Consider the following 16906-nt stretch of genomic DNA (forward strand, 5'->3'; position numbering starts at 1 on the left):
TAGAAGGAAGTGGCAATTAGGAATCACCTCAAAGTTCATCACCATGATAACATATATTTTTCTGGGTCCTTAAGTGGGCCCAAGACCCATGCCTGTAAAGTCTTCATGCTCGACAAGCCCCAGCCCCCCCCCCCCAATTAAAGTTGGCGAACACTGATTTACTCGTAGCCACCTGTATGCATTTTACAACCCAAATTCTTGGCTCGATGCTTAACAAGGGGTCAACTCGTATCGTTCAAGCTCTGGACAGAACAAGGGGATGCAATTTCCAAGGACTGGGGGAAAGAATTATTTTGTTCAATATCAAGCATCTTGTTAAGTAAGTTGACCACGCATCTGGAAAATGGCTATTGTCAAATGTGATCGAGCAAGTTGTACCCACTACACACTTCTTCTTTCTAAATCTTTTTCCAGAAGGGGATGCTATGGGAATGCTGAGTGGTCTTCTATTTCATTTTGTGAAAGTGCTCGTTCAAAGTTGTTGGGGGTTTTTTTCATGGGGGGGGGGGTGCCGATTTTTTTTTCCTTCATGTTTTCCGTAAGTTAAAAAAATTTTTTTTAAGCCAACTGAATTTCGACAAAAGGATCCACCATTCTAAATGGCTAAGATCTTCCTAGTGTGTAGCGCAGTCATTAAATTAACTTAAATGTCTTGGATTTAAAGAAAGGCACCAGTCAATACTTGAGACTTTCCTAAACTTCCAAGTTTTACTAAAATAAACACATGACTGCTAGGTGGTTTATAATAGATGTTCAATTTGCATCGGGGATAATGAATATTTATTTTGGTTATACGCCGATGTGTGTTAGCACTGTATACTCAGTACTTTCCCGAGTCCTGTAAAAAAATGTCACGGGCATTACTCAGGTGGGATTCAAACCCACGACCCTTGCAAGTCTAAAGCAGTTTCTTGACTACCGAGGTTGCCCGGTAGCTAGAGGCAGTTCAAATCCTATGCAGGGTGGTTGATAAGTGCAAACCGTCAACAATTTCTGAGAAATAAAAATACTCTTTTCATGTTTGGCACATTTTTGGTGTTACAAATCACCCCAACAAAATCTCCATTTGACAATAAAAAAAATATTCAAGTGCCCAAATATTGACAAGTTTTCTGGGAATGGTTTCATCTCGCATGCAAAATATTTAGACTGAATGTTTTTGTGCACAACGAATTTACAATAAAAATAGTTCAGCTGGTTTTCATAAAAGTAGTTTTTTCACAATGGCATTTCAGTGATTGTCCAAGGGGGGAGAAGGGGTTAGGTTATCTGGGATTCCATACTCGCCCGAATAGATGGTCTACCTTGAGAAGGAGTGGGGAAACTAATGATGAGGAAATTATTTTGATAACCCCAGTTTCTTTACAATAGAACGTTGCTATGTTTGTAAAGTAATCAGCATCGACAGTACAGGAGATGAGCTCAAGATAGTTCTCAAGATATTACTCTAGTTTGTGTTCTTAATGCAGAGCTATGCTGCAGGTAAGTATAATGTATTTGTTTTAAAAGACAATTATCACGTAAATGTTACAGCACTTGGAATCTATTGGCAAGTTATATGTGTTGGAGGCATTGGCAAAGATGCAAGTGTAGTTTGATGGCATTTGGAAGCAAGGTGAAAACTGCCTTGACATTTCATTATGTTTTTTAAAATAATCGACAAATATCAATAATTAATTTCCTTTGGTGTGATGTAACTTGTTAGTTGTTGTTAATAGATAACAATGGATGAAGGCACCTGTCAATGTAATGGAGCTTGTTTACCTTGTTATAAAAAACAAGGTTTGGTAATCAGATACATGTACATGTATTCTTTTTTGTGTGTCTAGTTTTGTTGAGATTTGTTATCCAAAATGCAAATCCCATCTCTGCAGTATACTTGCGGCTAATTCATGATGTCAAAAAGAACTAAAAGGCACAACAGAAAAGTGAGAAGGAAAAGTGAAGCCTAACCAGCGATTATATTTACAAAAATTAATTCAGATAGAAAAATGTATCCTTTTCAAAGTCACTTTGAATGAGATTTGAATTGATGTCGAAGTTGCGAGATAATAATGACAGAAAAAACACCCTTGTCACACGAAGTTGTGTGCTTTCAGACGCTTGATTTCGAGACCGCAAAATCTAATTCTGAGGTCTTGAAATCAAATTCGTGGAAAAATACTTCTTTCTCGAAAACTATGTTAATTCAGAGGGAGCCGTTTCTTACAATGTTTTATACCATCAACCTCTCCCCATTACTCGTTACGGAGTAAGAATTTATGCTAATAATTACTTTGAGTAATTACCAATCGTGTCCACTGCCTTTAAGGAAGAAAGAAGAAGCACTCCGCAAGTGCTAAAAATAGAAGCTAATTTTCCCGGATCGTAGACAATGTGTCAATCACACTAACGTGCTCACACGTATGTCCTTTACCTTAACTCATGTGCACTGGCTTTGCTACTAGTGCAGTTTGGCGCATCAAAATGTGGTGAAGTGGAATGTTTGACTGAAAGCTGGGTATTTTCAGCAAAAGTGACATCGTTAGTGCAGAGTGCTATTATTCTATTATAGAAATTGACCGTCTTTATTCGGCAAATGATTTGGATGGAAGGCTATCATCTATCATGAATCCTATGAAACCATTCTTGAAAACAATTTCCGTAAGCCAATATCTACATGTTACTAAATGACAAAAGGACTTTTTTGTCCCCTCTTATAATTTGTAATACTATGAGAAATCATTTTGTGGACATTTTATACACTGGAGTATCAGTAAGAAATGCCAGACGAGATGTAGGTTGATAACTATCATCTTTGTTCTGAAAGACTTGCACTAAACTTAAGTCAACTGAAGCGACTTCTTGGCTTTGTCTTTAGGTTACAATTCTGTAAGATTGGTACTAAAGTATTAAGTAGGATTTGTAGATGGACACACTCCAGACTTCCATAAAATTGAATTTGTGTTTACAATAAACTTTATGGAGGCTAACCCATCCAGTGTGGCTGATTATTTTAGGCCTTCTTGTTAAAAATGTACAGGAAATAAAGAATGGATCAATGCAGCGACAATACAAATTTGAAATTACAAAGTAAAACAAAGCAAAAAGGCAAAGAGTATGGCATAGACAGGGCTGGAACTACACACGCCATGACATCTGCTACCTTGGTCTTGGCTTTGATGCCCCTTCAAATGCCCTAATTAAAATGACCTCGCCCGTTTGAAACGGGTGTAATCTTCCCGAATTCAACGTCTTAAATCGCAGCTCTTGACAGAGTGCTACAGACAAACTAGTATTAACCGATGTGTCGGTGAGCAACACTCGTGTAGCATCTGAAGTTTGTATTTCTCTGTAAGTGGGTATTGTGGATTATTATACTAAGCAAATCTAGATGTTCAAAATGCTGCAGGGGATTTGCTTTAACAACCAAACCTATTGTGTGCTACCTCATTAGACACCTCAATTGATGTCTGTAAAGAAAGATACAATTTATTAACAGAGGGATTGGGTTTAATGGAGGAGCATCAAAAGGACATAAACCTGAACCTACTGGTAGTTCAGTCCCACTGAGATCTGCTATTCACTGCTTGTTCAACAGCTCGGTTACCTGTGGCATATATATTGACCAGCAACGATTAGTAGTGTTTCACTGCCATCGGACAAATAGGATGATATAAAAATGGCACAATTGCTATAGTGAATAGCAATGCATGTTTGTTAGATCTGACTGGCCAGTTATTTTACAGTTTAACATTATCCAGATACCAAATATGGGCCCTTTAGTATTCTACTTCTCAAAGCCTTTGTTTCTTGCTTACAATGGTGAATTTTGTTTTAAGGATTTGCTTGTACAGTTTAATGTCGTCATTGGACAAAGAAGTTGGTTGGAAACATTTAGAAAAAGTCTGTAAGATGGTTACATTGTAAATATTCTTATTGTCTTTACATTAACCTTATGTTCTTTTTTGTTTAAGAATTGTCTTCGCAATTGCATATTGAACATGATCAAACTCCTAGTAGTCACTGTAACTAACTTTTCTTGTTTACGTCTCCTCAATAATTATCTGCATTAGGGTTGAAAATTTGTTGATATTTTACTAACACATTTTAAATACATTTTGTTTTGTAAGGTATGGTTGGCCAGTCCAGGATGAACTGTACCTTTGCCAGTTACTGATGCCTAATTAAATGGTGAGTTTATCTTTTGTTGTAAATATAATTTGCGTGCTATACTTGCAGGTGTAAAGGCCCGGTCACACTGGCCTCGATAACAATGCACACCCTGATTGGTGGAATAAGTGTGCGCGTATTCTGCGCAGAGCAGTTTAACCAATAGAATTCGTTCTCTTTGCGCCGTGATCGTTATCATTTTCGTTATCGCTGTAGTGTGACTGGCCCTAAAGTTTGATACAAGGGTGCTGTTTATTAATTTGATTTTCGAAAAAATCTTGTAAGAATTGTAGAATTGTTGGAGTGAACTTGTGGTACAAAATGTACATAAACAAGACATGACAAGCGACAATGTCTCAAGTTTATTCAACGGGTTACTCTCTCATGTTATAAGCAATAAACAAGATTTGTTGCTGTACCCAAAGTTTGATCTTTTGGCCTGGAATTATATGGAGACATAGAGTTGAAGATTTTCCAATGGCCTTTTCCTCTTAAAGATGAAATTCTTTCAGTTGTGTTTGTTAGCAATACAGATACAATAACTGATTGTATTGTTTAAACTTCTTTCTTAGTTTCATTTGTTTATTGTTTTCACTTGTTTATTGTTTTCTTTAGGTTGGCTTTGATGAATCAGCAGGAGAATGTGTCCACAGATGATGAGACCATTCTGGAATTGAGGTGAGGATCAAGCTGGGCCTGAGTTATTCATCAAGCGTGCATGGAATTCTTGTAGTGTTGTACTTATTTGTTTGGCTGCAAACCTTTAAAATGAAGACATCTGCTATTGCAAAATATGACCGTTCCAAAACCTGGGAAAACGAGCATTTGTGGTTTTTGCAGTCTGAAGTCCTCTTGTTCATTTCTAACCTCAAATTTAAATACATGTAGGTGTTCTGAGCAGTCTTGTTTTGTACCCTTGTTTCTTCAGGCTAATTTGAGAATTGTTTTCCCACTAACGTGGGTCTTTGCATTGTCTTTTAAACTTGATCGTTCAACACTTTTTATAGTTGATGGTGACCTGATTTGACCTCGCTTCCTGTTCAAACCAGAAGTTTAATTAAAATTTACATTTTAATGTTCTTTTTGGTTTAGCTTTTAAAATTCACACACACTCACAAAACTTAAACAGTTTGAGTTTGTGTTAAAACAAGTCTTAAACTTCTTTTTTCATCTTATTATGAAACCCTAACAGCACCTATTTCATCTTGTGAGAGAGATTAACGTCATCATTATGTGTTTCACTCAAAGTACATGTAATTGGTTTTTTATTAGTAACAACAAGTTATGATTTGTGAGTATCTTTATTAGGCAGTGGTACATTATTCTCAGATGACCCCCCAAATATTAAAACTTGCCTCTTGTCTTCTTTTCTTCATGCAGGAACTCTTGGTTGCAAATACGATGGAGGTCTTGCTTCTAGTGAAGATGATAATGTGCCATGTTGCAATGGACACTCGTAGTCGCATAACGTTTGCATATCCATAAATCTTTATCACACTGTGACAGTCTCTGTCTGGTCCCCTGTGTTCACAGTAAATCATAAAGCCGTCTGGTTATATCTCCATCAAGCATTGTAGTTTGGTGGTGTGTATTTTGCTATGGTGAAGAAACAAAAACCTGATGGGTTAAAATAGATTCTTATTTTCCACGTTTTCCCTTGTATTTTTTTTGGGGGCCCAAGGTAGTTGTGGGATACATTTTTCAAAACCCTGGTGCAGAAAATTCTTGGATGAGACTTAACTTTTTCTTTTTTTTATTAGACAAAAACAAGCAAAGTCTACCAAATCTGTTGTGACCTATAGGAGGGCCTGATTTCACAAGGGGTTAATATCAATCTTAGTCCAATGCTTGATTTCACAAAGCACTAAAAAGATTCATTTTAAGATGAGTTGTCAATATCACTATAGTGATTTGTATTGTGACATCACACTTTGCTAAAGCAATTAAGATTAATACAAAATTGTTAAGATCAGTTCGTACTCTTTGTGAAATTGAGCCCAGGCCGTGCAACAAAAAATCAGTCATTTTTTTAAACAAAAACACATTAAACCTGAATCACAGATAATTCATTTATTTTGTTGTGTTTCTTTATGAATTAATAAATAAAAAGTGTCTTGAAGAGAAACTGATAAACCTCTGTTCAGTGATGATGATTATTGTTACGTTATCTCTTTTTAGTGATTGTACGTGTTGTATCTGTATGTCTGCCTGTTAGTCTTGGTTCATGCTGACATTTCACAATTCTTCAAGCTGATAAACCAAAATTACCAAATTAATGTGTACACATGTATTGTGTCTCCCTTCGGAATTATTTCTTATTTTATTTCAGAATCAATCTGCTTAAGTGCTAGAATAAAGGTTGAATAAGACCTAAATGCACTATCTTTGAACCAAGACTAGCTGTCTGACTCTTTTGTTAAATACAAAAAGGAGCTTGAATACCTAGGGTTGAGTTTCAATTTAGTTTTTTGAAGTCGGGTACTCAAAACTCATGTTTTTGAGGGAAATGTTCAATTCTTCATGTTCTGGGATTGAGCACTTTTAACAGATTAGTAAATATGGGCTAAAATAAATAGTTGATAAGAAAGCACCTCTCCAGGGAGCCTTGTTAAATGTTTGGATATGACGAATACTTGCGAGAATATCTGTGACATGAAGTGGTCCTGCTTTGCCACACGGTCACTGACAAGAGACTATCGATATAATTTTCCCTTGTCCTGTAAAGTAAATAATTCTACAACATTACCGAAATTCGAATGAAATGGTAGGCTCTGTGGCTTTCTGACTAGACACTCCCCAAGTATAAGTGAATGTTTGATAATAATCCTTACCTTTAAGAGTCGGTCTATAAAAATAACAAATTTTTACAACAGTCACACGTTGTCTTTCATCCTTTGAACTCTCGTCTGCTCGGCGGCTACTTTTGCAAAAGTGAAAATATGCAAATTAAGCATTAACAACAAAATTATTTAAAACAAGGTAGACAAAAGCAAAAGGATTTAGTTTTAATCATAATTAAAATGAATACTAAAATCTAGACACGTTTTTTCAAAGTAACCCTGTAATTTAAATGTTGTAAATGAGTTTTTCATCGTCAAATAATTTGATGTGAACAAAAATGCGCTGCACGAGGACACGTCTTGAACTGTACAAGTTAACAGTTTTTTTCCGCGAATCAAAATTAGGCATTAAAATGACACGTGAATAAAGTTTCTTGTAAAAACAAATTTTTGAGTAAAACAATAATTTTTAGAGTATTTTATTTGTTTAATTAATATTTAATAATTTAAGAACTTGGGACCAATACAGAGCGTTTAAACATAACTCGTGGACCAATCACATCTGCCGACAGAAAAGTATGACGCCATCTTGATTTTACATGAGCGCGTTTTTACAAGTACACTTGTGCACACGTGTAATCCTTCACTGCTCAAGCTGTGGACTGTTGGAAAACGACACAAGATGATACAAATTAGCGGCTTCAACTTCAGCCATAGAGGAGGGAATTAATGCTAAAAGGTATGCATGTAACCTTGAAACATTTTCACCTATGTTTACTCTCGTGTCATGCTTGTGTTGGACAAGTAATCAGGAGTTTTGAAGTTATTAAGTCACACAACATTTCTGCTTAGTGCATACTTATGTGCATGGCTATACACTGAGGATAATGTCTGGATTGATTGTTCATAAGGCGTACAACCTTTGCTGAGTAAATGTTGTGTGTTACTGTTGACTGAGACATGATTGTAAAGTGGCATTCTATGCTGGGTAATAATAGCTAACAATAGCTCAATACAATACGGGTACGGTTTGGCTTTTTGGTGGGAAGCAGTTGACTAAACTCTGGGCCATTTGTCAGCAGAGGAGCCGGCATTTTTGTGCTCAAACCATCTCTTCAGTTGATGGAATGACCCGTTGATTCTCGACTCCCATGACTCGACAAAATTGGTCCCAAATGCATGTTCTTAAAATGTGTATGTGGTCTTCATAAATGTTTTCATAAATGTGGTCTTCATGAATGTACGTGGTCTTCATACATTGTTTCAAAAAGACATTTTCCCTTGTGGTTTATTTATCACTGGATGTTTTAAATAGTCAAACACAAAAATCGGGTATGAAATCATATAACTCGAATCATGGTTCATTTTTACGCCCTCTTCCGAGATTTTCGGAATTTTTTTTCGAAACAAATGTTGGTAGGTAGGCCTATACAAGGGCAAAGAGGAAACATTCGGAGTTTTATTTCAAACTGAGTAAACAATTATTGATTGGGCTTTTTACAAAGGTCTATGGGCAATAATACTATCGAAAGAAATTGAAAGTAATATGCACTCTAGACTCTGCTACGGCTAATAAATGTTAATGGGCTTTGGAATTAAAACGCTCAATAAATCGTGTACACTATGTACTCAGGGCTGGAGGTTTCCATAGTAACAGTTTGTTTTAACAGTGTCGTGAGAGTTCTTCGCCTGTCTCGTAAATATTTTGTTTGAAGTCGGTTAATATTTAATTATGAATTATGTCAATCCATGATCTATACAGGCAGGGTACACGTTTCAAAGGTTACCAATTTTGCTTTTGCTGTGCAATTAATTAACCAGGTGAAATGTGCTTGTTTGCTCTAAGAATTTATTAAGGAATACGTGCAGTATTGGTTTATCAAAGAGTTCGTTCAATAAAACTTTCTTTTCTCAATGAAATGTTTTTATAATGATGTTTCAATGTTCATTCAATCGTGTTGTTTTAAATTGGGCAGTGAAGAAGAAAAACATTGCAGGGTTTGCCCTGAACTTTTTGCATTGCGATTTAAAGGGTTTGCTGGGTTTATCTTTTTGTACGAAACAATTAAACACAAACGAACACAGACTGACATTAAACTTTTGTAGCAGCTGAAACTTCTACAGATAAATCCTTTTACAAACAGCTTCATTCACAGTGAGTGGAGATTCATGTCATGTTCAAGATGTTGATTTACTAAAAAGGTATCAAAACCATGTTTTAGGTTTTGAGTGTAGCCAGTCAGTTATTTATGAGCTTTGAATCTTCACATCTTGTTATTAGGTGGACAACATTCTTTGAATGTAGAAACGGCCTTAAAGTGACCATCATGACACTGTAAAAATAAGAAAACTTCACAATACTTTACAGACGATGTGCTCTTTCTCTTATCACAAGTAACTGTGAATCCTCTCAAGGGGTGTTTTCCTGAGTATTACCCCAGGCTTTCTTATTGAAGACCACTCGCCTCTTGTGGAGATATTATACAAGTGACAAGATTGTTACGACACAACTCCTCACTTTGTTTTTACAGTCATGTTGCAAAGCATTCACTCTTTGTGATGGAAGTGAAGTGCTATTACTGCACGTGCGGGTAAATAAACCTCTATTTAATTTTTGAAGCGGTGTTCCCATGGTGACAATGCTATCTCTCAATCGTCTGCTGCCACTCTCGCGCTGGGATAGCTCAGTTGGTCCACACGGATCCAATGTTAATACAAGATATAAGCGGCTGCGACACGGGAGTTCACAATCAACACGTCTCATGAGCCTCGATGAGCCATAGCTCATAAAATACATCACACTACACCTCGGCTGAAAATTAGACGTGAGAAATCGTGACTAAAGACTTAGTCCTCGTGGATATTGGATACATCTCATCCATCCTGATTTCAAAGCTTCAGCTGATCTTTGATATAAGTTGTTACAATGGAGAAGCTGAGAGCCAAGTTATTGATGCCAACTGTGGTGGAGGATAGTAGTGCAGGACATGAAGGTAGTGACCAACCCTCATCAGAGACTGCTGCAACACCCAAACCGAAACTTGCTCAACTTGGCCGGTCAAACAGTAAACTTGCAACATGGAATCTCCTCAAACGCAAGATAAGCTTCACGGCATCAGGTAAAGGTGTCCACATGGGGAGTCCGATGTTGGGTCGGTCTAAACGGCTCCATAGCTTAAGCTCAACATCAGAACAGTCTGTACCTAAGATGGAGAACACATTCAGAATAACTCCAGACGATAAGAATACATTTAAACCATTGTCAGTGCAACAAGAGATTGCAGATGTCTTAGAAGGAGTTCTTGGTAGTATGGAGTACAACCCAATAACAAGTGGGAGGATTACTACTCGTTTATCTGAAGCCATCAAGGTTCGAGTCAAGGCGTTGCAATTCAAGAGACACAAGCTCGTTGTACATGTTTTGGTTGGTTCTCATGATGGTCAGAGTATGGAATTAGCAAGTCGATGTTTATGGAATCAAGACACTGATAGTTACGCCTCAGCTAGCTATCAGAATACTTCACTCTTTGCCATTGCATCTGTTTACGGTGTTTATTACGAATGAGCTGCGCCGATGTTCACCAAAGCACGGGAATTAACCATAAGAATATGCTACTTGCACGTAAAATACACCAGTTTTTCAAAAACTTAATTTAGTTTTAGCGTGTCCAAATGTGCCATGTGGAATACTTGTTTCTTTTCAAAAGACAAAATTAATTAATAGTGTTTCCCTTTGTTATAGTTGTATCAAAAAATCGATAACTTTTTCATCATCAGTAAATAAGACAAATCGTTTAGATGCATCACTGTTCGTCGATCTTGCAACAATAATTAGATATATAGGGAAAATTTCATTTTGGACTCGACCTAGAGATTTTGCAGTTCTTTACAAATTGTATTCTGTAATACTTTCTAGTGCAATGTCTGAACTTATTGTATCATTATTGAACATTATGTCCTACAAATAAGCAACACGTATTAATTTATGCAGCTGTAATATTGCACCACATAATCAGTCCGTTTTACATCCAATGAGCAAATAGACTTTACTAAGTGTACTTTTAGCATGTTCATTTCTTAAATTGGATGTAGGCATAATCTTCTAAATCCTCTTATACAGCAATTAAGCTAGAGGAGACTTTAACTTCCAAGTCATTATAAAGTAAATCGACTAGCTTTCTCGACGGTTATTGACAAGCATACAGGGGAGTGTAAAACTGTCGAAGTACTTGTTATCTTGTTCCCATGGTAATGTAATCAAACACACATCGATCTGGGCAACTATTCAACTATTTTCGAACACATGTTTGATATCTCTAGAAAATAATATGTGATTGATATGACCGAAGTGTAAACTAGAAACTCCTTAGGGTGTCGGCTCTCAATGCATATTGTAACTAGAAATGAAGCACCACTCAATAATGGCGCCTAAAACTATTGATGTCGATTATCATACCATGATTGTTGATTCGTTTGACACCCTTCATTAAATGAAGGATTCATTTACAGCAACACCCAATCAACTTGGCTGTACCATCTGTCCAGATATAAAAGCCGACCTTTGAGTTTTAATAGTAACAAAAACACCTGTTCAAATCTTTACATAATAATTTATTACTGCTTTGCATCAATTATTTATCACTTTATTATTAGTATTAAGGTGGAGTTCAGACCACTACCATATAATCTTTTAAAATGTCTATACATTTTATTTTATTTTTAGATTAGTAAAATCTATAAGTACCTAAGTACCTTCAAATCCAACTATTTTTGGGGGAAAATAAAATAAAATGAACAGAAATTTGGGGTGAAATTTCAAGAAGATAATCATATAGATTATTACAAATCATTTGACTCCTTAGGAGTTTCATTTGGAGTCTTTGGCTACTATTGTGATAAGTTTGCTTCACAGCAAAAATAAAAAACAATCCATAAACATATTTGTCCCTGTTCATTAGCTTTCAATTAACGTAAAACAAAACAAACTTTTAACTTAACTTGTCCAGACTTAAGTTCCCCAGAACTATTGTGTGCAGCAATGACATGTATTGTGTGTGTTTACGTTGGTCTAGCAAGTCAAATCAAAGCTAATTTGTGAGTATTTCAGACAGACATATTGTCAAAAGTTTTAACAAAACAAAGCTTAGGTTTTCAGACTAACTTTAGTTTATATTAAAGTTTATGTAGCATTAAAAGCTATCTAAGTGTACCACTAATCTAATAAATTGAATGAAATACTTTGATGTTTAAAATAATCGATAAACCAATGAGTAGCGATTTAAAGACAGAATCTATCAATAAACAAGTAATACCGTGTTGTTAAACCATGGGCAACATTCCTGATTTGCCAAACATGTAAATAGGTAGTTAAAGGTTTCACATTTATGCTTTGAATAAAGCAGCATCATGTTTTCAGCGTAACAAATAATTAAAAACTAAAAACTGAACAGTGGTCATCTGTTGTCTGTGTTAAGAAAATGTGTCTGGAAGTTTGCATAACAGCGGAATTCGTTGGCTAGATTTCTGGTGTGATGTGGAATGAAAGGGCATACAGTTACACCCAGTAGATCTTGAGCTATCTCTAGCATCACAGCACCTGAAATGGTAAACAAAATTCAAGACTCTAGTGAATTTTAAGTTTTCATTAAAGGCAGTGGACATTATTGGTAGTTACTCAATATAATTATTAGCATAAAACCTTACTGGGTGATATGTAATGGGGAGAGGTTGAAAAACAGTATAAAACACTGTGAGAAACAGCTCCCTCTGAAGTGATGTAGTTTTTGAGAAAGAAGTAATTTTCCACGAATTTGATTTCGAGACCTCAGATTTCAAATTTGGGGTCTCGAAATCAACCATATAAATGCACACAACTTCGTGTGACAAGGGTGTTTTTTCTTTCATTATTATCTCGCAACTTTGACGACCAATTTAGCTCAAATTTTCTCAGGTTTGTTATTTTATGCATATGTTGAGATACACCAAGTGAGAAGACTGGTCTTTGACAATAACCATTAGTGTCCAGTGTCTTTAACACACAGCGATGATGGAAACTGTGTCTTTTACATTTACATTCTAGAAGTTTTCTTTGCCTTCGAATTTAAGGAGGGAGGGAGGTCTTAAAATTCCTTTTATTTCAATTTACAAATTTAGCTTAAAATAAATAATCATGTTTAGTTTTCCCAAGTCAATTCACAAGGTTTACAAATACTACCATGTGAAACAAAAGTATTTTTCAATTAAATATAACTTTGTGGACAATAATGGTATGTGTCAAAGACAAACACTTTTTGCGACCCAGCATTTACATGAAATAACAAACCTGTGAAAGTTTAATCTCAATCGGTCATCGGAGTCATAAGAAAGTTGTTTTAAATAACTTCAACGCTTTCAATGTTTTCAATCATTGGTTTCCGACTCATTCCTGAAAAAACTGTATCATTTCAAGCTCAAATATGTCATAGGAAGTTTTCCACCATGACCAGCTTTATATCATGTAAGTAAGGTGCAAGTTTGTCAACATTTGTATTTTCAGTCTTTTCAATGTTAAGCACAGTATTTAAACAGACACTCGAAACAGAAACACAGAAAAACAGAAGGATGCATTTGTCACAGAAATATGAAGGCAATTGCTTCATTCATTACCTGTGCATAAGATGATTTTTCCTTTGGTCAAGTACTTTATAGTCTGTGCTGTTTTCTTGAGACACTCCTCAGCCAGGTAGGGAGGGTCAGCAATAACAACATCAAATGAATGCTGCTGGAGATTGGATAATTCTAAGGGTGCATTGTAGTCATAGAAAACAAAGTCGTCTCCATAGACTGAAAATCGCTTATCAAACTCTAACAGAATCGTTGTACAGGATGGGGGCTTAACCTGCTGTAGTTTCTGATACAGTGTTGGTGAAGACACACATGCAATTCTGCATCATTAAAAAAAAGATATACAAATTATTGGTAAATATTGCATGCATTATATAATGATAGTTTTGATTTAAGTCATGCACAGAGGTGTCATCAGGGGTACAGACATCAATTAGGGACGCACTTGCCCCCTTTAGTTATGCCACTGCTTCTAGATATAACAAAAGGGCATGCTGTGTCTCATCTAATGTAGTATTATCCACATTTTCCTCCTAAAACATCCAAAGGTCATCTGTGCAAAATTAAGCTCACCAGAAAGCAGCATATTGTGTGCAATGTTTCTTTCAATTTTAAAATCAACAGGTTTTTTCTTCAAACTTTTGTTCACTTAATATTGGTCAGCCAGTTTTAAATGGTAAGACATTTGATTAGTTGGAATTTGGCTGGCAGCCATCTTGCTCACTGGCCAGTTGGCTGTCCAACTGGCTTTCTAAAATTCTTCCAGGGCCACCCATTAGATGACTGGATGGCTTGCTAGATGAGGACACTTAGGGCATGCCATTAAAACACTCTCTTGACTAAATAGAATTTTATAAACATACCTTCCACTCTCACCAGCTACTTCCAGGGCCTCCTTAGCCAAGACGTCACTAGTAACTTCATCATACCAAAACTGGGATAAATTCTGTATGAAATCAAATAAACAGGTTTGTAAGGAAATCTTCATTTCCATTTTGCATCTTCAAGGTATGTGATGTTAAACGATTGGTACAGTAAGGTCTGACCATCAGACAATGAGGTTTTCAATACAAATTGTCAGGGAAGGTCAGGGCTCAATAACATAAAACTGTGAAGCAAAGTTCAGAAAATGTTCTGCTCATCAAAAACTAGAAGGGAACCAGTCACAAACACTATACATTACAGTTTGGCTGTTGGTAACCTGCTTCTATAAGCAAGACTTTCTGTGCTAAGCAATTTTGTGCTTTACACTATGACAATTATCCCAGGCCCAGATTTTTGGATAGAAGCTTTTCGTACTAACCCAGTTTTCACTGATATTACTTCCTTGTGATTCTGATTCCGATGACTGAGTCTTAGCTTGGCTGCTGTAAAACTCTTGCAGAGCAGCCATTGTTTCTGCAGAGAGCTGTGGAACATCATCATCCGAGTCACTCATTGTATTCCTGCGGACGGAGAGTAAAGAAATTATATAATTGATGAAGAGGCCAAATTTACAAGGAACTTTCCGTTCTCACGGCTCGAAGTTAACACTTTAGCTTTGGGCCAGTTGTATCACATTAGGACAAGCCCGGCCGGTGGTCATTTGTGGTGTTCACTATGATGACTGTACTACTGACATAGACCCAGTAAACTGGGACTCTGTAATCCTTTTTTCGAAATTTTTGAATGTCAAAACTTAGAAAAAAAAGGAATACAGCGCCCTTGTTACTAGGTCTACTACTGACATAATAACTCTGTGATTCCTTTGAATCTGGTTATTGTGTAAGCAATGACATATTAATAGTTGCAATAACATAACCCTCCTCCACCGTCGGGAGGAGGGTTTTGTTATTGCAACTATATGACATAATTGAAGATAGAAATAAGTCTCAGGGGTATTGGTACTAGTATAGTTTATGTAAACTAGTATTAATAAACCCTAATCGGTGAGCTTTTATTTTAAAAGTGTGCCCAACTCCACCTCTTATTTTTCACTTGATAAATGTGCCATGTTTCATATATTGAAGCAGGTTAGCCTGTGACAGTTTATACTTATTTTAAATAATTGCCTCCATTGCATAATTTGTTGCATCTGATACTTTTAGTTCACTTAGAAAGTGGTGGTTGAAACTGTTGGTGCTGTAGCCCCACTTGTGTGGCCATGGGATAGCTGAATATATCCTTTGCCACACAAGTGGGGCTACTGGTGCTGGTGTGTGTATGACTGGTTTGTGGGAATTGGTTTTGTTTGTATCACTCATCATGGCGATGGAGGTATAGATCACATGATGTCTCAGTTTGTAAATTGTATTCAATGTATTGCTGTGTCACTGACACTGTCAGATGATGATGATGGAGCATTCAATATTCAATTCATGAATTGAATAGGGTAACTCGTATTAAAGGAACACGTTGCCTTGGATCGGACGAGTTGGTCAAAACAAAAGCGTTTGTAACCGGTTTTTATAAAATGCATATGGTTGGAAAGATGTTTTAAAAGTAGAATACAATGATCCACACAAGTTTGCCTCGAAATTGCGTGGTTTTCCTTCTACTGTGCGAACTAACATGGTCGGCCATTTATGGGAGTCAAAATTTTGACCCCCATAAATGGCCGACGTGTTAGTCGACGAGGTAAAAGGAAAACCACGCAATTTCGAGGCATGTTTGTGTGGATCATTGTATTCTACTTTTACAACATCTTTCTACCCATATGCATTTTATAAAAAACGGTTACAAACGCTTTTCAAAGACCAACTCGACCGATCCAAGGCAACGTGTTCCTTTAAAATGGCGACAATATTACTAAAGATCCGGTGTTGTTTTCATTAAATTATGCGTAAAATAAATTATTGCTTAAACTTCATTACTACATAAAACATAAAACAACGAAACTGTTTTACCTGTCTGAGTCGGAGTCTCGATCACTGAACTAACAAAACTCACGTGTGTTGTGGTGTGACAGCGCCCGCTAGAGGGCTGTACTGTCAAATGGTCAAAGTTCAATTTAAAGCTCAGCAACATCGCTGGCCTTTTTTCAAGTTTTATAAACAACATAAATGTTGTTCATAAAAATATGTATTCATAAAGAGTATTCATTGATAAAGTGTAAATAAGTAGGTTTTATAATTGATTTGTTTTAAATTTAACTTTTTAGGAGATACTAGTGTATTACATTAATATTTTTGGATATATTGTGCTTTTTTATAATCTGTCATTACCAAATATTTATGTTTAACCTGTAGTAGACAAGACTAGTTCTAAAAAGAAACACAAAATAGACTGGTAACAACAAGTTTGACATTTTGTACATTGCGCAAGTTGTTGTAGGCGTCCAGGTAACGGCCACTTATAAACGGACAATGCAAATCGGTAATCGATCTGGCTGG

At 36.2% G+C, this 16906-nt stretch overlaps 3 protein-coding genes across 3 annotated transcripts in view; 2 read left to right on the top strand and 1 right to left on the bottom strand.

Annotated features, from left to right (window-relative positions):
- The window catches only part of LOC139947510 (uncharacterized), a 28490-nt gene extending 22205 nt beyond the window's left edge, over nucleotides 1-6285 (top strand). The window contains exons 8-10 of the transcript XR_011787359.1: nucleotides 4113-4173; nucleotides 4768-4830; nucleotides 5533-6285. The gene's annotated coding sequence lies outside the window, so the exon portion shown is untranslated. The remainder of the gene's footprint in view (nucleotides 1-4112; nucleotides 4174-4767; nucleotides 4831-5532) is intronic.
- Nucleotides 6286-8873: 2588 nt separating this feature from the next.
- Nucleotides 8874-10624, top strand: LOC139947574 (dynein light chain Tctex-type protein 2B-like). Its single transcript, XM_071945515.1, has one exon. It carries the CDS (start codon nucleotides 9859-9861, stop codon nucleotides 10495-10497), a length of 639 nt encoding a protein of 212 aa, XP_071801616.1. The 5' UTR covers nucleotides 8874-9858; the 3' UTR covers nucleotides 10498-10624.
- A 178-nt stretch (nucleotides 10625-10802) lies between these two features.
- LOC139947573 (EEF1A lysine methyltransferase 1-like) lies at nucleotides 10803-16484 on the bottom strand. The gene is made up of 5 exons (XM_071945514.1): nucleotides 16421-16484; nucleotides 14839-14980; nucleotides 14399-14481; nucleotides 13578-13855; nucleotides 10803-12528 (listed from the first exon to the last, which is right to left on the bottom strand). The coding sequence occupies exons 2-5, from the start codon at nucleotides 14971-14973 to the stop codon at nucleotides 12386-12388; spliced, it is 639 nt and encodes a 212-aa protein (XP_071801615.1). The 5' UTR covers nucleotides 14974-14980; nucleotides 16421-16484; the 3' UTR covers nucleotides 10803-12385.
- Nucleotides 16485-16906: the final 422 nt, after the last annotated feature.

The sequence above is a fragment of the Asterias amurensis genome, chromosome 14, assembly GCF_032118995.1.
Source record: "Asterias amurensis chromosome 14, ASM3211899v1".
NCBI lineage: Eukaryota > Metazoa > Echinodermata > Asteroidea > Forcipulatida > Asteriidae > Asterias > Asterias amurensis.